This window comes from Urocitellus parryii, chromosome 8 (assembly GCF_045843805.1).
Source record: "Urocitellus parryii isolate mUroPar1 chromosome 8, mUroPar1.hap1, whole genome shotgun sequence".
In the NCBI taxonomy this organism is placed as follows: domain Eukaryota; kingdom Metazoa; phylum Chordata; class Mammalia; order Rodentia; family Sciuridae; genus Urocitellus; species Urocitellus parryii.
Genome location: NC_135538.1, coordinates 72,280,538 through 72,308,274, shown reverse-complemented (window position 1 = coordinate 72,308,274; position 27,737 = coordinate 72,280,538). Strand labels below are relative to the sequence as shown.

At 37.7% G+C, this 27,737-nt stretch overlaps 1 protein-coding gene across 1 annotated transcript; it reads left to right on the top strand.

The window, feature by feature from the left end:
- The first annotated feature begins 56 nt into the window (after window positions 1-56).
- C8H6orf163 (chromosome 8 C6orf163 homolog) lies at window positions 57-27,703 on the top strand. The gene is made up of 5 exons (XM_026411174.2): window positions 57-644; window positions 3,621-3,715; window positions 5,235-5,342; window positions 13,273-13,475; window positions 27,271-27,703. The coding sequence occupies exons 1-5, from the start codon at window positions 497-499 to the stop codon at window positions 27,701-27,703; spliced, it is 987 nt and encodes a 328-aa protein (XP_026266959.2). The 5' UTR covers window positions 57-496.
- The last annotated feature ends 34 nt before the right edge of the window (window positions 27,704-27,737 follow it).

The window sequence follows — 27,737 nt, the reverse complement described above, 5'->3', positions numbered from 1 at the left end:
AAGACTCATTTTGGACTCTGACCTTCAGAATTCAAGAGAATAAATTTATGTTGTATTTAGCCATAAAGATTGTGTTAATTTAGTCCAGCAGCAACAGGAAACTAATACAGAAACTATCTGGAAAATCAGTGGCTGCATTATGTTCCCTTTTGTCATTATTTCAAGTTGCTTTTATGAGCAAAGCTTGTCTTACCTGGCAACAGTTGCTAAGTGTGTTAACAATTTATGCTAAAGGCTGGAAGGGAGCAACTACTTAAATCCTCCCAAATCCAGTGCCCATACTTTATGTGGCAGAGGCTTTTAGTACCATTCTTTAAATTAGGCACATAACTACATAATCATGGTAAATCATTTAGTCCTCACCAGCCTCTAGCTTTATCCTAAAACCCTGAATGTCTTGCAGCTTTCTTAAAATTCTAGCTTCTCTTAAAAATAATTTTCCTGATCCTAAGATTATTTTAACTGGAAATAATAGAAGACATCTGAAATTTTAACTATGATCAGAAATACAGATTATACAAACTTTGTTTGCTGTGCTTTTTGTAATAAAATAATTCCACCAGCTCCTTTTGGAGAAACCTTCAAACGAATCCATGATTACAAGCCGTTCAAGACACGCTATTACACTCATAAAGATATACTGGGTAAGTGACTATTAGTTTTCCTTTGTTCTAAGCATCATATATTATTCTTTCTGTTATGTGGGCTTTTATCAGCTTTTCCCTGTTCAAAGTCGCTTGTCTACCATGAAAGAATATGTGTTGGAATTTAGCAACTCCACTTACCAATTGTACTCATTAGGTAAGGTATTTAGCCTCTCAGTCTGTTTCCAGGGTCAGAACTCAGCATATATATTTTTTCTTACCTTTTAATTACTTTTTATTTTGAAATATTTTGACTCAAAGTTGCAAAAATAGGTAGAGCATTTTGATGACATTTTTGATCCAGCTTCTTCCATTGGTATTTTACACAATCCTGGTACTTTGTCAAAACCAGGAAATTACCATTGGAAAAATGCTATTAATATTAACTCAGAGACTTTATATGCACTTTTTCCATAGTGTGTATTTTTATGACATTGATTGCATGTGTATATTCATGTAACAAACTCTTTCATTTCCCCTAACTCAAACTTTGGAAAGCATTAATCTGTTCTCTATCACCACCACAGTTTTATCACTGTGAGGGTACTGTCACTATAATTTTGTCATGATTGAGTTTGCTACCAAACAATCCCACAGTATATAACCTTTTGAAATTGACTTTTTTCACTCAACATAATGACTTTTAGATTCATACAAGTTGTTTGTATGCAGTTTCTCAGCATATGCATTATTAAAAAGCTCTTCAGGTAACCTATTGTATGAGAATAACAAATATAAAGTAAGGAAATTTAAGCATTAAAAGTAATAGCAACCTACATTTGTATCGCATTTTTATGAAATTCCACACTTTAGTGGTCCACACTTAGTCACTTTTCTTCCTAGGTCTTTCATAACTGTAGCTACACAGTGTTGAGATTTTTCATAGTGTGTCCATCTCTACCATATAGTATTTGCCCTATGTTTTAAAACTCACTGATGACCTAGTGGCAAAGACTATATTTCCATACATGCATTTTCAGTTGCCGGTGACAGAAACACAACTTAGATTATACTGAATAAAATGAAATTCTTGACCCTTTGATAGAGAAACTTGACTTTAGGCTTTCAATCTGCCATGATTACTTTCTTAGTGAGTTGGCTTAATTGTTTACTACTGCAGCCAGGCTTATGCACCTGGGAAATGAGGGGGTGGACTCAAATAGCTTTAAGTATCTGTTATCTCCATCTTAGAAATCTCAGAGGGAAAAGAAATATGTTCTCCTTAAATCCTTATATGAAGTCTTAGAGAAGAGCATAGATAGCCAGGCTTCAGCACATGCTCAATCCTGGGCTAATTTTTCTGACCTAGAGAGGGGTGGAAGACCAGAAGTTTGGATGCTGCAATTGGCAGTCTTACGGGAATGATCTCAAGTGAGGGAGGGAATTTCTTGAGAGAAGTGGGTCCTATTACCAGAGGGAGAGAAGAGGTGCTAAGCAGATAAACACACATGTCCACTTGTATTGCCAAGCTAGGCACCACAAGAGATACAATGCACTATAAAGTGTGTTTTGTAATTTTAGGAGGCTGATCATCAAAACATAATCACATGAAAAGTTAGTAATTCAACTTATCTAAGATGTGAGAATGAATGGAATGAAGAGTAAGTACTATAAGAATTCAGAAAGAAAAAATCACTATGTACAGTTTCAGCACCCAAAGGTTATTACTCCTGTAACAGCTTGTGGGCCGCCTCTGACAATCACTCAGTTGTGAGAAAGTGGGCAAACCCTGTGACCAGCTTGAAGGACTCATGCTCCAGGGCCAGCTCTGTTCTTACCTATCTGATATTACATGTTCTCTAACCCCTAGACTTATGATCTTTTCTGGGTAGAAAGGGTATTATTTTGGGGTTTTTATTATTTGGAAATAAAGTTAGATCATTGACAGAGAAATAATAAACCACTCCTTAGCTCACACTACATCTGAAATAGGTAAACCCACACTGAAGAAAGGCATGTATATAATGTAAGGAAGACATTCGGCTTCTACTCTCCTGATGGAAATAGCACCAGTACCCAGATAGGATCAAGGAGAGAGGAGTTGAAAATGTACTAATATATTAATATATCTTGGATATTCATTCACCATTCTACTTTGTAAAAATATGCTTTTTCAATAGGCATTTATTTCACTTTGCTTCCCTAGTTGCCTACTGTGTAGTCTGGGCATGATGAGGGGAATGACTGTCTATTTAGGCCTAATAGTGCTGAGTTCTCTCCTGATCAGTTAGGGAAAAACTTACCCCCTCAATAGGAATCTTTAAAGAAAATGTTGTTGGCAGCAACATCAATGTTTATAGCAGCACAATTCACAATAGCTAAACTGTGGAACCAACCTAGATACCCTTCGGTAGATGAATGGATAAAAAAATAATGTGGCATATATACACAATGGAATATTATTCAGCAATAAAAGAGAATAAAATCATGGCATTTGCAGGTAAATGGATGGTGTTGGAGAAAATAATGCTCAGTGAAGTTAGCCAATCAAAAAAATTAAAATAAACAAATGCTGAATGTTTTCTCTGATATAAGGTGACTGACTTATAGTGGGGTAGGGAGGGGGAGCATGGTAGGAAAAGACTAACTCTAGATAGGACAGGGGTGGGAGGGGAAGGAAGGAGCAGGGGGTTAGCAAGGATGGAGAAATGTGATAGGCATTATTATCCAAAGTACAGGTATGAAGACATGAATTGGTGTGAACATACTTTATATACCAGAAATATGAAAAATTGTGCTCTATATGTGTAATGTTGGCTAGGGGTGTAGCTTAGTGGTAGAGCATATGCTTAGCATGCTGGATTTAATAGAGCACGCACGCGGGCGCGCACACACACACACACACACACACAGAATTGACTTCTCCTAAAAGGCTATAACTCCTAGATGGCCCACATAAATAACTAGGTAATGATGGAAGGGAAATCCAGGAAATGATCTATGGAGGTTTATGATCATTTCTCTTTAAATACACAGATATTGGGGCAAATATTCTGAATAAAGAAGAGAGGTATCAAGAGATCTCATTCAAAGAAAGGATTGTAAAAGCAGAAGCTAAAGTATGGAATCAGGTAAAAGAAGTAGAAATCAACCTAAAATACATCTTTATAGTTCTTTGGCAGAAAGACAATTCTTTTCAGAATTATCTGAAACAATACTATATAGCTCAGTAGGCAAGAGCATAGTCTACAGAGTCAGCTAGAAAGGCCTGAGTCCTGGCTAGCTATGGGAACTTAGGCAAGTTCTTCAACTTGGCTTCTTCATAGATAAAAGAGAGATAATAATAATGCCTATTTTATAGGAATGAGGGCTCAATGAAATAATGTGCCTAGCACACATGTGGGTGCTTTATAAGAAGAGGGCCCTATCAGAAGCTTCCTCTTTGTGTGGATGACTCCTGCCTTCTTTATTCTCATTTGTTTAAACCTCAAGAGGAAAAGGGAATACTTGTAAAGTGATTATTATGGTCTCACATTTAATATATATCATCCTTTTGTGTGGTGTACAAAACACCTGAAATAATGTCCATTTTTTTCAAATGGTTCATCTTGGCCTACTCCTCTTCATCAAGGGAAAAATCTTCATACTGCCAGGCCAGTAGTCCTACCTTTCTATGAGGCCGAGGTGGGAGAATTGCTTGAGCCCACAAGTTCAAGACCAGCACAGGCAACAAAATTGAGACCCCCATCTTAAACAAATGAAACCCCAAATTCTTGATACTGCGTTCATATGATTGCTGAGTATCATAGAGGCAGTTTGAATGTTGGGACTCACAGAGGTAATTGAACAGTGCAGCCCCCACTTCTTCAAGTCATAGGTAGAATAATATACATGACTTCTTAAAGAGAGTTAAAACTCCTTGAGGACAAAACAAATCACAATTCTTAGAATATTATTTTTTGATTTCTTCATAAAATAGACATTATAGCTAATAGTATTAGAATTGCCCAATATTAGTGCCAGCAAAAGTTTTGTATGAATATATTTTGAACATAAAAAAGTAATGCAAAGAGTAACATATCAAAATTTAAGTACTTGTCTATTTTTTTACTAGTAATGAAATTTGAATTGATTATTAGTCATCAGTTACTTATGCATTCTAATATAAGTGGATGCTTTTGTAAATAGTCTACAGTTTGAAAATAAGTTTATCTAGTTGTCTGGATATTCTCTTCAAAAATACTAACAAAACTTCTTTCTGAACCCCTGAAGCAGGGGATCTGGATAGTATTCAGTCTCCCTACTCAGCTTGTAGCTTTGCATGTCTGGTCTCTGTTCCTACATTTTCTATGATAAGCATAAGTTACTTTGCTAATTAAGCAAGTAAAAAATAGAGTGCCAAGGAGAAAAGACAGTGCAGCAGCATATATACAATAAAGCTGTAGTATTGGAATGTGTTAGGATCTCTAGTGAAGACAGCCAGGGCACTATGGGAAGTTTGAAATGGGAATAGAGTAAGTAATAGGGCCCCATGGTGTTGCTAATTTTTAGTAAACGTGAAAATCAGATTGACCAGCATCCCATATAGTGATAGTTTGCCCTATTTTCATCCTGAGGTATTAATAAATAATTGGACTATTTCTTTCAAAGGCTAATGAACTCCAAAAACAAGCAGTGGATAAAGTATTTGAAGATCTAACTGCCAAACATAAATTTGAAATTCAGGTTCTGGAAGAGAAACATCAGAAAGATTTACAGGTTTGTTAGAGTGGTTTTGTTGTTGTCTTTTAAGAAATGCTGAAGTTACAAAAAAAAAAAATCAAACGATAGCTCAACCTTACTTATGTTTACTATTTTGGCATTTTATAAGGGTGCAGATATTTATAAAATAGTAGCATAAAATTATATCTTAATGTGATATATTTGTAATTGACTGGAAAGAGCATTAAAAAAAAAGAAAAAGAAATGCTGAAGTTAGTAAAAAAAAAATTACTTGACAAAAGAATGAGAGCAAATACCTTAATATGTAAAGTCTGTGTGGTGTTTCATAGAATTATGGAGAGAAGCCCTGGAGATTCACAGAAGAGATGCTGAGCTCTATGGAGCAGTGATATATATGTGAAGGAAAACTCTATAGCACTGAATGAATGCAACAGGCTATTCTTTCTCCTGGACTTACTTTTTCCTAAATTTGCATGTGCTATACTGCCAAGAGGGACATGGTTCAGCCCAGGGCTGCAAATGCCCCAGTGTACTGTTTACTGATCCTTTAAAGAACTTAGAGGACTCAACAGAGAGGTTTGAACATTTTATAACTTATATACTCCTCAGTGGTAGCAGGTCAAGGTATTGTGGAATGCTGCACCATCCCTACAAGTAGAGGGAATGTATACAGTAGGTTGCATGCCAACTGTACAGGTGGATTTCTTCAGATTTTTTTTTAAAGACTTTTTTTTTTAGTTGTTGGTAGACCTTTATTTTATGTATTTATATATGCTGAGACTTGAACCCAGTGCCTCACACATGCCAGGCAAGTGCATTACTACTGAGCCCCAGCCCTCTTCAAATGTTTTGCAAGTATATTCTTTTACTTTACAACCAAGGTCATCCTGTGTTGATCCTTACCTAAAGATTGGAGATAAGGGGCTGAGGATATAGCTCAGTAGGAAGAGTGCTTACCTCACCAGCACAAAGCCCTGGGTTCAATCCCCAGCACACACACACAAAAAAAGATTAGGGAGATAAGAGAAGTGGCCAGCTTCTCCTCTCCATTTCCTTCATTATCTTATTCCTTAGAGTCACTGTCAGCTTTCCTAGGCACTGATTAGTGTTCACCCCAACAGACATCTGAGTTGTCTCTGAAGTATTTTCTATAAGAACAGCAGTCACAAGATTGAGAAACTAATGTGACTCCATTTTTGAAAAACCAGCCTCTACCTCAGCAGGGCCTGTCCAAAGCGGGAGGGGTGACCCTTGTCCTTGGAAAACCTAAGCACATAGCTACCTTGCTGAGTCATTTATTGTACCAGATGTCCTTGACTCAGCAAATGCAAGTTCCTGAAAAAGACCAAAAGAATGCCTGAGGCCTAATTCGGACCATAGCAACAACCAATCAGAGTGAGACAGGGAAGATACCTGAAATACCAAGGGCCCTCCCAATAGTTTTGGTGATTGATAATAAGGCTAGGCAACCCTGCAAGTTTAGCATATACACTCTTGCAACCCCTTGCAGCCTAAACCAATCAGTTCAAATATATCCACCACTTGAATTAACCAATCACCCTTACTCACTTGTTCCGGCCAATGAATGTGCTAATCAATGTTAAGAGTTGTTGTTTGATTTTCCCGAGGTGTGAAATGATTTTCTGTATCCTCCCAAAACCTATAAATCCTCATTGAACTAAGGGTCAGGATTCATTCCTCGGGATCACTGTGTCAGAAATGGTTGTGAGTCCAGGCTCGAGCTTGCAATAAAGACTCTTGTGTAATTGCATGAGATTCAGCTCCTGGAGTGTTATGCTTGAATTCGGGACCCCCAAAAGACCACCAGAGACCAAGATCAATGTAAGCAGCAAAGAGGTGTTTATTGCGAGCTAGCTCCGTCCACCACACACACACACACAGCAACTGGTGATGCTGAGAGGCCCTGAGCCCAGGGTTTGCAAGTTTCATACATTCTTTGGGGAAGGCAGGGACCCTACATACATCATAGCATCTCTTAGCAAATCATCACACACCACGGGAAAATCATAAAACAACTCTAAAACATGATTAGCACATTCACTGGCAGGAACAAGTTGGGTAAGGGTGATTGGTTAGTACAAAAGGGGGATTCGTTTGAACTGATTGGTTTAAGCCAAGAGGGGTGTTCGTGCTAAAGGTTTCCCAACATGTTATCAACCATCATAAACTACTGGGAGGATCATCTGGCATCCCAGGTATTTTCCTGGTCTCATGCTGATTGGTGGCTGCTAGTGGGTTACTATGGGTCCCCACCTAGCCTGACTGAGTCAGAACACCTGGCACAGCAGATCTCTCCTGTTATTTGTAGATAAACAACTGGGTGGGTATATGCCTAGGAGTGCTCTGTGGGTCTTTCCAAGGACAAGGATCACGCCTCCTTCCTTGGACAGGCTTTGCTCTGAGGTAGAGGCTGGTTTTTCATTGAGGTCTATTGGGGTCCCACGAATCTGTCATTACAAGATGAGAAGGAACTCTTTTTTTAAATTTTTATTTATTTATTTTTAGTCATACATGACAGTAGAATGCATTTTGATAAATAATACATACATGGAATGTACATACATCAATCATATTGTCTATTCTATTCTGCTGCCGAAAAGGAACTCTTTTTTAACCTGCAATCTGTTCAAACACATGATTCTAGATAACTAGTAAACTTTCCAGGCAGAGGTCCTGGGATTCATTATTTAGTTCTGTATCCTGTTTACATCTGATATGAATGTAGAAATATTTTCACATTTGGCCAAGGGAGAAACAAGGAAGGACAAGGTGCATGGGCAGAAGCTGGAGGAAAGTGGCAGAGACCTAGCCCTAGGTATGGACTAATTTAATAAGAACTATAGCTAACCCTGGTACAATGGTGCACACCTGTAATCCCAGTAATTTGGGAGGCTGAAACAGGAGGATTGCAAGTTCAAAGCCAGTCTCAGCCAAAAGTGAGGTGCTAAGCAACTTAGTGAGACCCTGACTCCATCTAAATAAAATACAAAATAGAGCTGGGGATGTGGCTCAGTGGTCAAGTGCCCCTGAGTTCAATCCCTGGTCCCCCACACACACACCAAAAAAAAAAAAGAAAAACCATAACTAATGAACAGTTCAAGGTCTGTGGGCCCATCTATTCATTGATCTGACAGTGAGCATCTACCAAATGTTATCTCTGTATTAGTTGAGATTAAATGGACTGTCCTTGCCCTCAGGGGACTAACAGAGAAGAGAGCTCTTCCCCTGGGTTCTAATACTAGAATGGTCTCTGCTTGGCTCCAGTGGCCCAATACCACCAGTCTTGGCAAGGTCTTTTAGGGGTGGCTGCAACATCTCACTACCCATGCCCAGTTCACATAGGAAAATGCCATGGACCACCATGTCCATAAGGTAAAAACAAATCAGACACTCAAGAGAGGTCCAGATATTCATTGTCATAAAACCTGAGGAAGTTTCTGAGAGACACTGTGTAAAAATGCTTGTCAGATATTTGTACATAAACAGATATTTGTACAGTAAACACAGTGGGATTCATGAAGTTTGTTTTCTATAATATCTTCAAAATGTGGGCTGACTCATTCAAGATATATTTCAGTAAAAGCAGTTTTATCCGGAAATCTTACACTGGATAAGAACACTGTCAAACAATAGGTTGCTGAATGAAACAATAGTACATAAATGTACTCTATACGCTAAGTGAGGCAGTAGCAAATAGATTAAATGCTGGAAACTAGACAAAAGGGGGCTCACTGACAATGATTTGGATTTTTCTAGGTCATTACATAAAAGAGAGACTGAGGCTTAATTCTCCAAATCCTAGTTCAGAACTCATCCAAAATAAAGGGCTGAGATGTTATTTTTTAAATTCAGTTATTTAAGGAGAAATATGTTATGGTAATATGATAGCTCACCTATTTAAAGCTCTACCATCTTGCAGTCTCAATTACTGAAAATATACTTAAGGGCTGGGGGGATATAGCTTAGTTGGTAGAGTGCTTGCCTTGCATGCACAAGCCCTAGGCTCAATCCTCCATACCACAAAAATAAATAAAATACAAAATAGGGTCAGGGATGTGGCTCAGTGGTCAAGTACCCCTGAGTTCAATCCCTGGTATAAAAAAAAATACATATATATGTATTTTTTTTTCTTGAAAACACAAATAAGTTAAGATATCCTCTGCAGAGTTTAATAACACCACAAACAACAAGAGAAAACTCAGGCTTATTTCCTGTAGTAGAACTCCTCCATCCTCATTCAGATGTCATTATACTTACTTGACATCCTGAATCCAACAACCTTGGTGGTTTGCTATTTTAAACCCAAAATAGATTAAATGCTGGAAACTAGTCAAAAGGGGGCTCACTGATAGTAGTTAGAACAGACAGTCCTCAACCCAAGGAGGCATGAGAAGAGTAAGAAAAATTACAAAGAGCAGTTACCAAGTCTCAAACAGCAGTTCATTCTGAAGTCATTTATGGCAGAGACAAATGGCTCTGTGAACTTGAACAATTATTGAGTACCATATGAAATTTTTACCCTAGTACAATCATTCATCTTTGTCTACTGAGCCCAGATGACCAAGAAAACATTAGTGTTTTATTATAGTCTTTTTATAAGGTAAACTGAGTGGTTAAAGACATTTTCACTCAAAATATTTAATTTTCAAGCAGTCTTAGAGACAAAGCCTTTTGCTATATAGAAAATGTAGCTTACATTCCTAAGTGGCCAATATTTCCCTATAAAGATTTTTCAAATCTGTCAATTAAGGCCATTCAGGAGAAATTCTTCAAGTTGGTTTTTCTTATCTCTTAAAAATATTCACCATTGGAGTAGCCAAAGTAAGAAGTTGAAAACTTTTCTTCTCTTGAAAAAGCTGTTGTCTAACAAATATTTTAATTGTTAAAATATTTTTCTAATAAACTAAGAGGAATTTCATTTTTCTGAAAACTTTCAACTTCTGCTGAGGATTCTGTCTGGATACATAGTAATGGAACCAGCTTCCTAGGAGCCCCCCACAGAAAGTGTTTTGAAGGGTGTTAGGCAAAATTGAACCAGGAAAACTTTATTGGTTTTATTCCTTTCAACTTTGGGTGATATTTCATTTGAAGAAGATATTCTGCAGTAAAGAAAAGTGAAGAAGGAAAGAAGGCAGGCGGCCAGATAGGCAGGTGGAGACAGGGAGGCTACTATATCATAAGATTTTGCAGTGTTTCTGGAATGAATAAATTGATAAATTTCTTGAAAAAGTCCAATATAACCAGCAAGGGAGAAACTGGTCATTGAGTGCCGGGGGCCAGCCCCGGCGGGGTCCAGGGAGTCCTGAAGGAGGAGTGGCGTCGGCGAAATGATGAGACAGGAGTCGTTCCCTTTGAGAAATCTTCAGAGAGAAAGCTAAAGCTGCTTTCTCTGGGTCCCCTTTTTATTACAATTTTTCTCATCATTATAGATTCACAATACGTCATTGATTATATAACTTAAAACTTTGCCAAGACATGACATTTCCTTAACCATGATTGAGGGCACACTGATCTACATTCTTCCAGGATATGACCCCCAGCCATACAATCATCAAAGTACAGAATCATCAATAAAACATGTCACCAATTTACATCCTTCAGATTTTCCCAAGATTTACTATTTTTCCCAAGATATGTTATTTCCTTATTAACTAATGCCAAACTACGTAACCAGACTCTAAGTCTCCTAGCCAATCATTAACCTAAAGTACACCTGTACTTTATTTTTAATCTAAAATTCCCATCTAAAAAAGTCCCTTTAAATCTTATATTTAAAATATCCTAAAGTTTATGAATCATCCTTAAAGCATATCAGAAACCTATATAACTAAAGACTTAAGAATTTCTAAACTTAAGAATCTAAATAAAATATTTTTAACATTATTCTAAAACTGTGTTTTATGAAGCTATTTTAATTAATTCCTAAATTTATTCTCATAAAACTGGTTGAGCTGCTTTCTCAGGAGAGTTTCTTTTGTTTCTCAGTCAAGGTACACTAGTTCTCAAAGAATTTGTTTCTCAGTCAAGGTGCACTAGTTCTCATAGAGTTTGTTTTTCAGAGAATGATTGTTGTCTGTTATTAGGTTTGTCCACAATGTACTAAGATAGAAGAATAGCCTTTTATTTTGTCCTTGATATGCTGAGGGGATAGCAGAATAGCCTCTTTGGCATGAACTACCTGTTCTGTTCTAGCCATCTGAAATTTAATTTATTTGGCATTTAACATACTCATGCCTCCTGTGAGAAACATAAGCATGAAAATGCAAAGTCCCAATTACATAAAAAAGGGTCTCATGGTTTCGGTTACCCACCAACCAGCGAAATGATGGCTTTGCCAGCATTCATCCTCACTGTGACCCTGTCAAGACAGTGGAAGAGCGGCTTTGCCAACACTTTTTCTCACTGTGACCCTGTCAAGACAGTGAGTGGGGGATCGCCTTCACCAATTGAGAACCTTGGTTTTCATTCCTAATTCTTCCACTGACTTGTGTGAAATAACTTTATTTATGTTCTCTTGATATCTTCCCTAAAGTAGAGATAAAAGTTTACCATTAAATGAAAGTTTTGAAACTCTTGGACAGAACCAACTGCTCCTTTCTTGCATGTATTCCTACTACAAGACTCATTGCAAAATTAGTTTGTTGGTCTCTTCCACTGATAGTGAATACTCTGAGAACAAGTGTTTTACTCAGCTTTTCATCACTGTGACCAGAATACCTGACAAGAACAACTTAGAGGAGGAAAAGTTTATTTGGGGCACACAGTTTCAGAGGTCTCAGTCCATAGATGGCTGACTCCATTGTTGTTGGCCTTAAGTGAGGCAACACATCTTTAGGAGAAGGGCCCAAGGAAAGCTGTTCAGTTTTTGCTGGGGCCAAGAAGCAGGAAGAAAGAGAATGTAGGGACTGCAGAGAAGCTGTACATTTCCAGGACATACCCTACCTGCCCCCATCTCCTCCATCCACATTCTACCTGCCTATAGTTACCATCCAGTCAGTCCATTCAAACAAGTATGGACTCTTTAGGTTACAGCTCTCACAATCCAATCATTTTACCTCTGAATATTCCTGAATTAATACAGTAACTTTTGGGGAGACCTCATATCCAAACCATAATATTCAGCCACATTTCTAAAATGTCTACTAACAGAATTTTCCTTTACAACTATATATGAGGTTTTATTTTTTCCCCACAAATCTTGGTTTGACTAGTGCTTCCTTTCTTTGTTTGTCTGAAAGCCATTCACAGGTTCTCCTAACCACAGAGCAATGAAACACTTGTTTCTGTCTCCTTTATGAAAGAGAAAGTACCTCCCAACACAAATGAGCTTGAATATTCCAACAGCAGTGGGGACTGGAAGGCAGGTTCCTTTGACTGTAGTAATGTACAACTGTTTTCTGCTTGAGTCTCATGTTCTCTCCTACACAGAAGTTACTGAGTACAATAATTATTGCACCATTTCCCAGGACTTACTAAAGCAGAATTGTATATTGTCTTTCTAAAAAGTTGTAATGATAATATGACAATTAAGAAAAAAAGACCTTTATTCTCACCCCTCCTTTTTGCATATTCCGTTTCAATATGTTCACAGTATATGTATCTATGTACATAGTTTATAGTTTCCTGATTTTATTGAACATCACATAAATGAAAGTTTTACATATCATGCACAATATTCTTTTAAATTATCAGTGTTATCAGGTGCACACTTCTTCAGGTGGATGAATCTATGATTTAGATTACCTCTTAGGATTCGTTTTAAGGGATTGGGGATTATAACTCAGAGGTAGAACACTTTTTTAACTTGTGTGAGAACCCTGTTCAATCCCTAGCACTTTAAAACACACACACACACACACACACACACACACACACAAAACAAAAGTTAAAATATTTTAAAACATCAAGGCTGTAACATCTAAACCAAGCATTCCTATTGCTTAAGGACATGGAAGCTAAAACCAAGACAGAAATGTTTCGAAACATGAGTGACGAAATGAAGAGAGAAAACATGGCTGCAGAACAACGCATGGTGCACAGAATCCAAAGAATTATGATGGAGTGCCACAGGGAGAAGATGGAGGCTGTGGAGAAAGCCAGGGAAGAAGAAAGACGGATCGCTCAGGATCTTTTAGAAGCCCAAAGAAGGTATTCCACAGATTACATTTGCAAATTAGTATTTGACTCTAATCAAAATCCACCTGAAGAAAGGGATAAGGTTAAGGTACATGGGTGGATGTTCCCCATTTGGGGAATTTTTACATTTTTATTATGAAATATAGCAAACATATCTTACAGAAGGTGTGTGTGTGTGTGTGTGTGTGTGTGTGTGTGTGTGTGTGTGTCTGTGTGTCTGTGTGTTTTAAAGCAAAGTAGTAACAAGTACTGAAGGACCTGATACCCATCTTATAAGGGGACTGAAAATTACCAACACTTAAGAAGCTTCCATATGTTCTCCATATCCATCTCCCTTCTCAAGAGATAACTACACTTAAATATTATGTTTTTCCACTCTGGATCTCCAGTTTTAAGAAGCTGAGGAGAGAAATCAAGAAACATTTCCCCTTAAATACCTAAGTCAATCTTTACATCCTCTATCCTAGTTCCTATGTGGTTATATTACTTCTTGCTTTAGCAAAAAAAAAAAAAAATTGACTTTGTGGACCTGTATAGAGCAAAATTTGCATATCCCAGCTTAATGCTTCCTCATCCCTCCTTGCCTCCAGAGAAAATCATTTTAAATTATACTTTGTATCCTTCCATACCCTTTTGATGTAAATATGTATATAATCACATGCTTGTGATAATCACATATATGTACATATTAAAAATCATTTTACACCCATCACAATATATGTGTGCATGTGTTTGTGTGTGAATGAGCATCAAGGGAACCTTTCTAGGTACATAATGAACATTTGGTGGAATAGGACAGCAGTGAGGAGCACAGGAATTGTCAAGTGAAAAACAGTTTCCAGATACAAGTGACCTGCCCAAGATCATAGAGCTGCAGCATAGAACTGAGACTGAGACCTCCCTGTTTGGCCTCCTAGACTGTGGCCTGTCACTTTTGTTTTGCCATTTGAGTTAACAAGCACATACATTTGTATATAGTTGATCAGTGAAATCTTTTTCATTAGAACCATTAGAACAGCACTAAAGGTAAAATCCTGAAGGAGGATAAAAATCCTGAAGGAGATAAACAAGAATGAGGGGTACAGTTGTGTCAGTTTCAGGGGTATCGCCCTTTCTGCATAGATTGTAAATCATTGTGGATGTAGAAGAGGAGAGTGAGAAAGGATTTGAGGAGGGAGATAGAGAATGAGTTGTGGTCCAATGCCATGGAAAATGGACCCTCTTCTCCCCTTTTCTGTTCCCTTTCCATATGCAGTGGGTTTTCCTCCTGAGGAGCCTCTGGGTCCACTCCTCATACACATACACATACCTGCAGTCTCCTGATCTCTCCCTTGCTCTATTGCTTTTGCCCCTTTCCACCACTTTCCTGTGTTTAACTGAAATAAGATTTTCAGTGTCCATCTTCTACTGAATCAATAGACTGAGACTAGGGAACTGCTATGTCTGTTGTTTATATCCAACTGAAATGTCTGTTTTGTTCACTGGGGTTTTCCAAGTGTCTGAAAGAAAACCTGATAAATGGCTAGTATTCTTTAAATATTTATTTAACAAATGATTCAAATTTGTTCTGCTTAAATGAACCCTGCATCCATACCAGATCTAATTTCTAGATATTGCTGGATTCCAGTGTTGTTTAAAACATTTATAGAAATTAATGTATGTAAAGAGACCACTAATTAGAATTCTATCATAGATTCTTTATTTGACTATAAATTTTCATGCAAGACTTAAGGATTCAGAATACATATATATTTTGAGAAATTTGTTAAATGCACAGACAACTTTTTTGTGAATTAAGGTGATTAGATTCTAAACATATTACTCAGGATACATGGGACTTTTAAAGTTTTTTTTTTTAATATCTCAGCTTGAGTAGTTTCTAATTATATTCTAATCTAAGGCAAGACGTGAATGAAGGAACTGCTCAAGAATTTTTGTGGTCATGTAATTCCTAGTGACAGCTACCCTTTATTCAGTACTCAGTATACAAAAGCCCTTTGTGTACTTCTCATTGAATTCTCATATCCCTTCCTGGGGGCTGTCATCCTGTATATCATCAGATTAAGACCCCCAAGTCTTACAAAGAAACTAAGCAAACTCCCAAAGGTCACATGGAGAGGAGATGATAGGGCCTGATTTGAACCCTGGCCTGTATGAGTCCAAAGTTTGTGACCTTCCATTAGGCTACCTTGATCTACATGAAGTTATATGAGTTATCTAGAGGATTTGTATTCTTCTTCAGAGCTAGTTAGATGCTTTCTGTGGATGTGGCACTGAAGTTCTGGCACATTAGGTGAAGTAATTAGATGAGCAAGTCTGGATGTACTGGCATAGGTAACACTTAGATTCTGGAGGAGTTTGAAGTCCTGGAAAGATAAAGTGTGGATGGGGTAGTAGAAAGGTAGGTTTTTTTTGAGAAAGTTGTTCTTGGGTTGGTCCTTAGAAGATGGAAGATCCCACTTTGAGAGAAGCAAAAGAATGAGAACAGAAAGAGCAAAAACATGGAAGGAGAAGGTTTGGTGTATAATGAGGCAGAGCCAATGGAGAAGCTCAAGGGTAATAATAACCCTAAGATCCAAATGTGCTGCAGAAGGCTGGCCTCTAGAGTTGTTCCCCACCTGCCCATATCTTCTATAATACCTATAGCACCAGCTTGAGGGTATCATTAATTCTCCTATGAAACCAGAAAGCCATAGGTTCCTTATGTCCAGGGTAGAAAATCAGAATTGAAAATTGCAAGCACAATTTTTATACTTGATTGAAGTAGAGCTAAAAGTTGTAGTTCAAATGAAAAATGGATTCATAGCCTAATAAGGCAAATTATCTAATATGTTATACTTTGCTCTACTATTATGTGTACAAATGACTTTTGGGAACAAATCTCATCATGATTTAGAAATGAAATACTGGTTCTTAGTGTTTTAAGATCCAGGATTTTTACTGATAGATGTAGAAAGGAGGTTGAACAGTAGAAATGTGTTAGTCAGCTTTTCATCATTGTGACCCAAAGACCTGACATAAAACAACTTAAAGCAGCAAAAGTTTATTTTGCTTGTTTTTTTTTTTTTTTGGTGGTGGTGTTGGGGATTGAACCCAGAGTTTTGTACATGTGAGGCAAGCACTCTATCAATTGAGCTATATCCCCGGCTGGGGCTGGGGCTGAGGTAAGGCAGAATATTATGGCAGAAGAACAAGGCAAAGGAAGCTTCTTAGCTCATGGCAGCCTGGAACCAGAGGGTGCCAGGGAGTTTGTGTGTGTGTGTGTGTGTGTGTGTGTGTGTGTGTGTGTGTGTGTGAGAGAGAGAGAGAGAGAGAGAGAGAGAGAGAAGCCAGGGACAAGATATAGTTCCCAAGGGCATGTCCCCAAGGATCCACTCTCTTCTACTAGGTTCTGTGCTTTCTACCTTCTTATTTATTTATATGCAGTGCTGAGAATTGAACCCAGTGCCTCACACATGCTAGGCAAGTGCTCTACCACTGAGCCACCACCCCAGCCCCACTTCCTACCACTTCTAAATAGTACATTCAAATTCTGAATCACTCAATGGATTAATCTACAGATGAGGTCAGAGCCTTCATGATCCAGTCCCATGTGGCCCATTTCTGAACACTGCTATACTGGGGACCAAGCTTTGGGGAACAATCTAGATCAAAACCATAACAAAAACATGTATAAGAAAAGTTTAAAAATTTTGCTTAATAAGTAGAAGAGAAGAAATGCTTAGTGATATATTTCTTTAAATGTATGAGCAAAATATCTTGTACCATGTCACCAGCCTTCTAAAAATAATGAGAACTAAAAGAGATCCTAAAGAGAGCAGATTGTAATTGTTATTACAAATTTTCTATGCTTTATTTTTTCCCCAATAGCTTAGTAAATTTGAATTATTATATTTTTGTTTTTTTCAGGGCTGGGGTAGCTCAGTGGTAGAGCACTTACTAGCACATGTGAGGCACTGGGTTTAATCCTCAGCACCACATAAAAATAAATAAATAAATAAATAAAGACTTTGTGTTTATCAATTTAAAGAAATAACCTTTTTTCATTCTTCAAGAGTCCATTCTTGAGAGAGAGAGAGAGGGTGAGGGAAAGAGAGAGAGAGAGAGAGAGAGAGAGAGAGATCATTCTTTAAAACATCAGACTGAATTCTATAGATGTGGACACTTACTGTAACTGTTTTGAAAATAGTTACATTTCTAACCAGCACCATTCTGAAATGTGTGAATTTCAGAATTTCAAGTCTATAGTCTTTGAGACTATGAGTCTATGAGATAAAGATGGAAGATGGACCTCACTGCTTAGAGAAGGAGCATAGATATTCATTTAATCAGAATGGATATTGGAGGTTATGGAGCTGAACCAGCAGCTGGTGAGCCATCTCCTCCAGTGACAGGAGTGTTACTTGCTATTGGAGGCTGTTGGTTCAAGCGTTAAACATTGCCACTTGTCTTGTTTTTCCTAATGTTGATCCAAAATGTTAAGCCTCACCTTCATTTCCACCCTTGGCTTCTGGCTCTGCCCTCCACTCTGCATAGCAATCCTTCAAAATATTTGTGGAGAAAAAAATTACAATAACATCATTGTAGAGTTTTATTATTACAAATAAAGAAGAATATTGTAAACAGCTAAAAAAAATATTTGTGGAGAGATTATTCCAAGATTTACTTTGAAGAAGGAAAGGAAAAAACAAGAGAGCACTAATATACCCACTTCCTTCAGTCCTTATAGAATGTGCTTTCTAGGCGTCTCTTTTAGAGGAAACATTTTAAATATATAATCATAAGAATTGACTATTTTTCTGGCAAATAATTTGCTTATGTTTAGAAAATTTTTAAAGCATAAATTCTTTTAAGCTTTTGCAATACTTCAACTTAGCTATTTTAAAATTCGATATTATTTGGCACACACACACAAAATATATCCACTCCAACTACCATGTTAAGGAGCGAAAATATAAAGATGAATGGCACTGAAGATCACAGCCTCTATGCACTATGCCCCTCCCCATTCCTGGCTTTAACTGCATACCTTCAGGAAATCATCAGAATAAAATTCAGAGACATCCTGACTAAAATCAAAAGGAGTAAATCCCAAAGGTAAAAAATCTGGGCCCTGAGGTAGGCTAGAAGAAGTTGGAAAGGACATTCAGAAAATACCAGAACTTTCTGAGAAGAGACTTTGATTTCAGGGAGTTTAAAAAACAAAAACAAACAAAAGACTGTTCATGCCTGGGGCTGTAGTTCAGTGGTGGAGAGCTTGCCTACCAATTGTGAGGACTGGGTTCCATCCTCAGCACCACATACAAATAAATAAATAAAAAAGTATTGTGTCCATCTACAACAAAAAATTCTAAAAAATAAAACTAAAAAATAAAAAAAAATATTGAGGGTGAAATTAGGAGTCATCTAAGATAGCTCTATGGAGACTTGCAATGGCCCCTACCTGAACACCTCCTGTGTGGGGGCAACCCAGAAAGAAAATCACCCTGCCTGTTACAGAACTGTGACTTTAGAAGAGCAGAGTTTCTTCCTTGGGGACTTAAAACCTGATCGAGGAAGGCTCCTTCTGGCTCTTTCTGAACTAAGCTCCATGGCCCCTGTCATCACGTTCACAGTCTCACCAACAACCCAAGGGTTTTATAAAACATCAGACTAAACCCTAAGGATGTGTGTGGATGTGCAATCTCAACTGTACGTACAATGTCACTTCTACTAATGCCACCTCCATTCCACTGGGGCCAGAGTTGAAGGCCAAGAAGTTGGGTTAAATTCCTCTTTTTCATGCATTCCTTATATCCTAGCAGTAGTTGATTGCTGGCAGTTGTGACTCTGATATTTCTTTGTTTATGTCTCCTCTCCCTCTCTCTTGTCATTGCACCTCCAGAATGTTACAAAATGGTACTGTTTGGTCTCTCTGACTCACCCCACTAATATTTAGTTCACTCACTGTTACTGGAATAACAATCCTAAAATGTTACATTCATTGTGTTACCCTCTCAGTGAAAAATTTATAGTGATGTCTCATGAGATTGAAGCAGGTATTGGTTAAGGGTAGGATCTCTTCCCCTTGCTCAATTCCCCTTGCAATATTAAATAACTTAATCTCTCTAAGGCTCAATTTTCTCACCTATCACATGTGAATAATAATAAATAAAATAGTACCAGCTTCTTTGTGTTCTTATGAAAATTAAATGAGATATAATAAATATAAAATGTTTAGCAAAGTCCCTGGGACACAGTGTCCAATGATACACTTGCTATCAATAATGGATATAGCTTAGTTGGTGGGAAAGGAAGAAAAATAGTCTAGTAACTAGAGAAGCTAAGGACAATGATGTTTAGTTCAAGGCTGTCAAATTTAAAAGTCAAGATGGAACAATAAGAGATAAGAGGATTAATTGCATCTTGGAGGAAGGAATTTGGACAATAGAGTAAGTGGTAAATCTTGGAAAGGCTATGTTAAATTGGGAAGCAGGAGGGATTTTATTAACAGTTGTAAGTATTTGAATCCAACATTTGCAGATTTATTTATTCTCAGATCTTCAGAGGTTCTTCTCAGACTAGGTAAACTATAGAAATCCACTAGAGATTTATCATAGTGGCTGAGAGTTTTTGCCCTGAATTAAGACTGCATGGGTTGTGATGCTGATTTTGCCACTTTTACTAAAAGTGAAGATGGACAAGTTATTTAAATTGAGCATAATAACAGAACTATCTCACAGAATTGTTTTTGAGAAGTCAGTAAGTTAACATGAACAGAAGTTTGGCACCTGGTAAGAGGTCAAGGGTTGGCTGCTATAAATTATATATAACTATATACATTATAACCAGACATCTGAATCATTCAACAGTGCTTCTGAAAACATAGTCCAAGGACCCTCAGGGTCTTTGAGACATTTGGGGAGTATCCATGAAATCAACAATACTTTCTTGATGATTCTGCTTTTTTCACTTTCATTTTTTAATGAGTGTATAGTGAAATTTTCCAGAGGTTTTATGGTGTATAATATCACAATAGATTGAAATAATATGAAAGCATAGCTTTGATGTAGCCAGACTTTAAACAATATTAAAAAAAATTATGCCACTCTTCTCACCAAATATTTTATTGTTTTAGAAGAGATGGTTTTCACAAAAATATTTAAGTTCATGTGCAATTGATTTATTGTTATTTTTACATTAACTAACAAATATTTTTAAATGTCTATATTTAGTTTCTAGTACTGTCAATAGATACAACTCATATAAACAAAAGATCTTTGGGCCCTTAGTAACCTCGAGTGTAAAAGTGTAACTTTGAGTATAAAAGGGATCCCGAGACCAAATAAATCTGAAATGGCTGTCCTTGAACACCTCTCAGATAAAATCAGGGTTAAAGCTAAATCTAGCCCATAGGTATAGAGTTTTCTTCCCTTGGCTAAAATCAAGTAGCTGGGTTGATATATTTTCTCTAGGAGTATGTAAGTTTGAAACTATTTCTTTTTTTTTCTTTTTATTTATTTATTTATTTTTTTAATGTTGGTTTTTCAAAACATTACATAGTTCTTGATATATCATATTTCACATTTTGATTCAAGCGGGTTTTGAACTCCCATTTTACCCCGTATACAGCTTGCAGAATCACATCAGTTACACTTCATTGCTTTACATATTGATAAACTCACGTCTGTTATATTCTGCTGCCTTTCCTATCCTCTACTATCCCCCCTCCCCTCCCCTCCCCTCCCCTCTTCTCTCTCTACCCCCACTACTGTAATTCATTCCTCCCCCTTGTACTGTTTTTCCCTTTCCCCTCACTTCCTCTTGTATGTAATTTTGTATAACCCTGAGGGTCTCCTTCCATTTCCATGCAATTTCCCTTCTCTCTTCCTTTCCCTCCCACCTCTCATCCTTGTTTAATGTTGGTCTTCTTCTTGTGCTCTTCTTCCCTAGTCTGTTCTTAGTTACTCTCCTTATATCAAAGGAGACATTTGGCATTTGTTTTTTAGGGCTTGGCTAGCTTCGCTTAGCATAATCTGCTCTAATGCCATCCATTTCCCACCAAATTCTATGATTTTGTCATTTTTTACTGCAGAGTAATACTCCATTGTGTATAAATGCCACATTTTTTTTATCCATTCGTCTATTGAAGGGCATCTAGGTTGATTCCACAGTCTTGCTATTGTGAATTGTGCTGCTATGAACATCGATGTAGCAGTGTCCCTGTAGCATGCTCTTTTTAGGTCTTTAGGGAATAGACCGAGAAGGGGAATGGCTGGGTCAAATGGTGGTTCCATTCCCAGCTTTCCAAGAAATCTCCATACCGCTTTCCAAATTGGCTGCACCAATTTGCAGTCCCACCAACAATGTACAAGTGTACCCTTTTCCCCACAACCTCGCCAGCACTTATTGTTGTTCGACTTCATAATGGCTGCCAATCTTACTGGAGTGAGATGGTATCTTAGGGTGGTTTTGATTTGCATTTCTCTGACTGCTAGAGATGGTGAGCATTTTTTCATGTACTTATTGATTGATTGTATGTCCTCCTCTGAGAAGTGTCTATTCAAGTCCTTGGCCCATTTGTTGATTGGGTTATTTGTTATCTTATTGTCTAATTTTCTGAGTTCTTTATATATTCTGGATATTAGGGCTCTATCTGAAGTGTGAGGAGTAAAGATTTGTTCCCATGATGTAGGCTCCCTATTTACCTCTCTTATTGTTTCTTTTGCTGAGAAAAAACTTTTTAGTTTAAGTAAGTCCCATTTGTTGATTCTAGATGTTAACTCTTGTGCTATGGGTGTCCTATTGAGGAATTTGGAGCCCGACCCCACAGCATGTAGGTCGTAGCCAACTTTTTCTTCTATCAGATGCCGTGTCTCTGATTTGATATCAAGCTCCTTGATCCATTTTGAGTTAACTTTTGTGCTTGGCGAGAGAAAGGGATTCAGATTCATTTTGTTGCATATGGATTTCCAGTTTTCCCAGCACCATTTGTTGAAGATGCTATCCTTCCTCCATTGCATGCTTTTAGCCCCTTTATCAAATATAAGAAAGTTGTAGTTTTGTGGGTTGTTTTCTGTGTCCTCTATTCTGTACCATTGGTCCACCCGCCTGTTTTGGTACCAGTACCATGCTGTTTTTGTTACTATTGCTCTGTAGTATAGTTTGAGATCTGGAATCGCTATACCACCTGATTCACACTTCCTGCTTAGTATTGTTTTTGCTATTCTGGGTCTTTTATTCTTCCATATGAATTTCATGATTGCTTTCTCCATTTCTACAAGAAATGCCGTTGGGATTTTGATTGGCATTATATTAAACCTATAGAGAACTTTTGGTAATATCGCCATTTTGATGATGTTAGTTCTGCCTATCCATGAACAGGGTATGTTTTTCCATCTTCTAAGGTCTTCTTCAATTTCTCTTTTTAGGGTTCTGTGGTTTTCATTGTATAAGTCTTTCACCTCTTTTGTTAGGTTGATTCCCAAGTATTTTATTCTTTTTGAGGATATTGTGAACGGCGTGGTTGTCCTCGTTTCCATTTCAGAGGATTTGTCGCTGATATACAGGAATGCCTTTGATTTATGCGTGTTGATTTTATAACCTGCCACTTTGCTGAATTCATTTATTATCTCTAATAGTTTCTTTGTAGACCCTTTTGGGTCTGCTAGGTATAGAATCATGTCATCTGCAAATAGTGATAATTTAAGTTCTTCTTTTCCTATTTTTATGCCTTTAATTTCTTTCGTCTGTCTAATTGCTCTGGCCAGTGTTTCGAGAACTATGTTGAACAGAAGTGGTGAAAGAGGGCATCCCTGTCTTGTTCCAGATCTTAGAGGGAATGCCTTCAATTTTTCTCCATTCAGAATGATGCTAGCCTGAGGCTTAGCATAAATTGCTTTTACAATGTTGAGGTATGTTCCTGTTATCCCTAGTTTTTCAAGAGTTTTGAACATAAAGGGATGCTGTACTTTGTCGAATGCTTTTTCCGCATCTATCGAGATGATCATATGGTTCTTATTTTTAAGTCTATTGATGTGGTGAATAACATTTATTGATTTCCGTATATTGAACCAACCTTGCATACCAGGGATGAATCCTACTTGATCATGGTGCACAATTTTTTTGATATGTTTTTGTATCCGATTCGCCAGAATTTTATTGAGGATTTTTGCATCTAGGTTCATTAGAGATATTGGTCTGTAGTTTTCTTTCTTTGAAGTGTCTTTGTCTGGTTTCGGAATCAGGGTGATGTTAGCCTCGTAGAATGAATTTGGTAGTTCTCCCTCTTTTTCTATTTCCTGAAATAGCTTGAAAAGTATTGGTATTAGTTCCTCTTTAAAGGTTTTGTAAAACTCTGCTGTATACCCGTCTGGTCCTGGGCTTTTCTTAGATGGTAATCTTTTGATGGTTTCTTCTATTTCCTCAATTGATATTGGTCTGTTTAGGTTGTCTATATCCTCCTGACTCAATCTGGGCAGATTATATGACTTAAGAAATTTATCGATGCCTTCACTATCTTCTATTTTATTGGAGTATAAGGATTCAAAATAATTTCTGATTATCTTCTGTATTTCTGAAGTGTCTGTTGTGATATTGCCTCTTTCATCCCGTATGCTAGTAATTTGAGTTCTCTCTCTTCTTCTCTTCGTTAGCATGGCTAAGGGTCTGTCAATTTTATTTATTTTTTCAAAGAACCAACTTTTAGTTTTGTCAATTTTTTCAATTGTTTCTTTTGTTTCGATTTCATTAATTTCAGCTCTGATTTTAATTATTTCTTGCCTTCTATTTCTTTTGCTGTTGTTTTGCTCTTCTTTTTCTAGGATTTTGAGGTGAAGTATGAGATCATTTATTTGTTGGTTTTTTCTTTTTTTAAGGAATGCACTCCAAACAATGAATTTTCCTCTTAGAACTGCTTTCAATGTGTCCCATAGATTCCGATATGTTGTGTCTGTGTTTTCATTTAACTCTAAGAATTTTTTAATTTCCTCCTTGATGTCTTCTAAAACCCATTGATCATTCAGTAACCTATTGTTCATTCTCCAAGTGATGCATGATTTTTCCTTCCTTCTTTTATCGTTGATTTTCAGTTTCATTCCATTGTGATCAGATAAGATGCATGGTATTATCTCTACTCCTTTATATTGACTAAGAGTTTCCCTGTGACATAATATATGATCTATTTTTGAGAAGGATCCATGTGCTACTGAGAAAAAAGTGTAACTGCTTGATGTTGGGTGGTATATTCTATATGTGTCAATTAAGTCTAGGTTGTTAATTGTATTATTGAGTTCTATAGTTTCCTTATTCAGCTTCTGTTTGGAAGATCTGTCCAGTGGTGAGAGAGGTGTGTTGAAGTCTCCCATAATTATTGTATGGTGGTCTATTAGATTCTTGAACTTGAGAAGAGTTTGCTTGATGAACATAGCAGCCCCGTTGTTTGGGGCATATATATTTATGATTGTTATGTCTTGTTGGTGTATGGTTCCCTTGAGCAGTATGTAGTGTCCCTCTTTATCCCTTTTGATTAACTTTGGCTTGAAATCTATTTTATTTGATATGAGTATGGACACTCCTGCTTGTTTCCGCAGTCCATATGAGTGATATGATTTTTCCCAACCTTTCACCTTCAGTCTATGTATATCTTTTCCTATCAAATGCGTCTCCTGCAGGCAGCATATTGTTGGGTCTTGTTTTGTGATCCATTCAACTAGCCTGTGTCTCTTAATTGGTGAGTTTAAGCCATTAACATTTAGGGTTATTATTGAGATATGGTTTGTTCTTCCAGCCATAGTTTGTTTATTAATGCTATTAAACCTGATTTGTTTTCCTCTTTGATTATTTTCCCCCCTTTACTGTCCTACCTCCCACTGTTGGTTTTCATTGTTGTTTTCCATTTCCTCTTCCTGTAGTGTTTTGCCAAGGATTTTTTGAAGAGATGGTTTTCTAGCTGCAAATTCTTTTAACTTTTGTTTGTCGTGGAATGTTTTAATTTCATCTTCCATCCTGAAGCTTAATTTCGCGGGATACCCGATTCTTGGTTGGAACCCATTTTCTTTTAGCGTTTGAAATATGTTATTCCAGGATCTTCTAGCTTTTAGAGTCTGTGTTGAGAGATCAGCTGTTATCCTGATTGGTTTACCCCTAAATGTAATCTGCTTCCTTTCTCTTGTAGCTTTTAAAATTCTCTCCTTATTCTGTATGTTGGACATCTTCATTATAATGTGTCTAGGTGTGGATCTCTTATGATTTTGCACATTCGGTGTCCTGTAGGCTTCTAGGATTTGGGATTCTGTCTCATTCTTCAAGTCTGGGAAGTTTTCTTGTATTATTTCACTGAATAGATTGCTTAATCCTTTGGTTTGGAGCTCTGTGCCTTCCTGTATCCCAATGACTCTTAAGTTTGGTCTTTTGATATTATCCCATAGTTCTTGAATGTTCTGCTCATGGTTTCTTAGTAGACTTGCTGAGCTATCTATGTTCTTTTCAAGTTGAAATACTCTGTCTTCATTGTCTGATGTTCTATCTTCTAAGTGATCCACTCTGCTGGTAGTATTCTCAATTGAGTTTTTAAGTTGGTTTATTGTTTCCTGCATTTCTAGGATTTCTATTTGTTTGTTTTTTATTACCTCTATCTCCCTGTGAAATTGATCTTTTACTTCCTGGATTTGTTTGTCAATGTGATCTTTCATTGTCTGATTTTGCTGTCTCATGTCTTCCTTGAGACTCCAGATCATCTGAAGCATGTATGTCCTGAGCTCTCTATCTGACATTCCATCTGTTGCAGCTATTACCTCTTCTAAAGTTGAGTTGACCTGCATTGCCTGTGGTCCTTTCTTTCCTTGTCGTTTCATACTGCTGGCGTTTCTTTCTGCTTGGTGAAATTGTTGTGTCTTTGATATTTTCCCTCTATTTATTTATATTGCTCTTGTATAGTTGAAAAATCACCCTTGCAGGGCAGGTAGTGGCTGTGATCCTCCTCCAATTAGTGTGATCCGTCTACCATGCTGGCAGGCCCTAGGTTTGCTCTGCTGGTTGGTCAAAGGTCTGCCTACACAGCAGGCGCCAGGGGCACCTGTGTCACTCCGTAGGTTGCTGGGCCTAACCTCCCGATGGGTCGCAGGTTCCCCTAGCTTGCAGGCACTGAGGGAGGGGCCGGTTCCGTCCCTCAGCAGGCCGCTGGGCCCGATCTGCCGGTGTTCACAGTCCCGCCTACCTTGCAGACACTGTGGGAGGGGACGGGCCTGGCCCTCAGCCGGCCGCCGGACCTGTCCTAGTGGGTCCGGTCCGCGTTCCCCGCAGGCGCGTGTAGCTGCTCTGTCACTTGGCTGGTTGCTGGGCCTGACCCGCCCGCGGGTTGCAGGTTCGCCTAGCTTGCAGGCACTCTGAAACTATTTCTTCATTTAAAAAAAATTATTATTTTTTAGTTGTCGAAGGACATTTATTTATTTATTTATTCTCCTTAGAATTAAACCCAGTGCCTCACACATGCTAGGCAAGCGCTCTACCACTGAGCCACAACCCCAGCCACTATTTCTTCATTTTTAAGCAAAACTATTCATATTTTTTTCTGGCTAAAGTGAATGCAGGTCCCCAAATGTACCATGAGACATTAGACTAGAGGCCTTGCTCTATCCCACAGTAGAGAAGCTGAATAGCCTCCTTGTTATGAAAAAAAATTTTTGATTCATTGCTAATGCTCTCTACAGCAGCCTGTCTCATCTCAGTAATGTAATGATTTCTTATACATCTGTGGATATAGTGAAAATCAATCTGTTTTTAGTAGGTAATCCATCTAATTAATAAATCTGTATAATTTTTTTTGTAGCAAGGCCATGGATGAACTCCGGAATACTGGTGCATCCATCATTAATGACCAGAGGATGAACTTTAACCAGATAATAAGAGAAAAGGAACATGAAATGAACATCTACTATGGCATAGCTCAGAAACAAAAGCAAGAAGAGGCGCAGGAAGTGCTTCAAGAAGCTGAGAAAACACACCAGGCCACTCTTGGTAATGTGATGGATAAGCTGGTTAACACTCAGGAGGAGCTGCTGTCCATAGTAAACCAACTGGGAATCATGACAAACTGGAAAGATTTTCTGGAAGAGGAACTACAGGAAACCAGAGCAGCATTTCAAAAATACATTGATTTTACGTTTCCTCAGCTTTCACCAGGACAAGCCGATTTTATTATGCCAGAAAGAAGGAAAACACCTTCCAATCTTCTTATGGACAATGAAGCAACTCTTGAATAGAGGTCTTTAGCTGAAATGTCTCCACATAAACAGC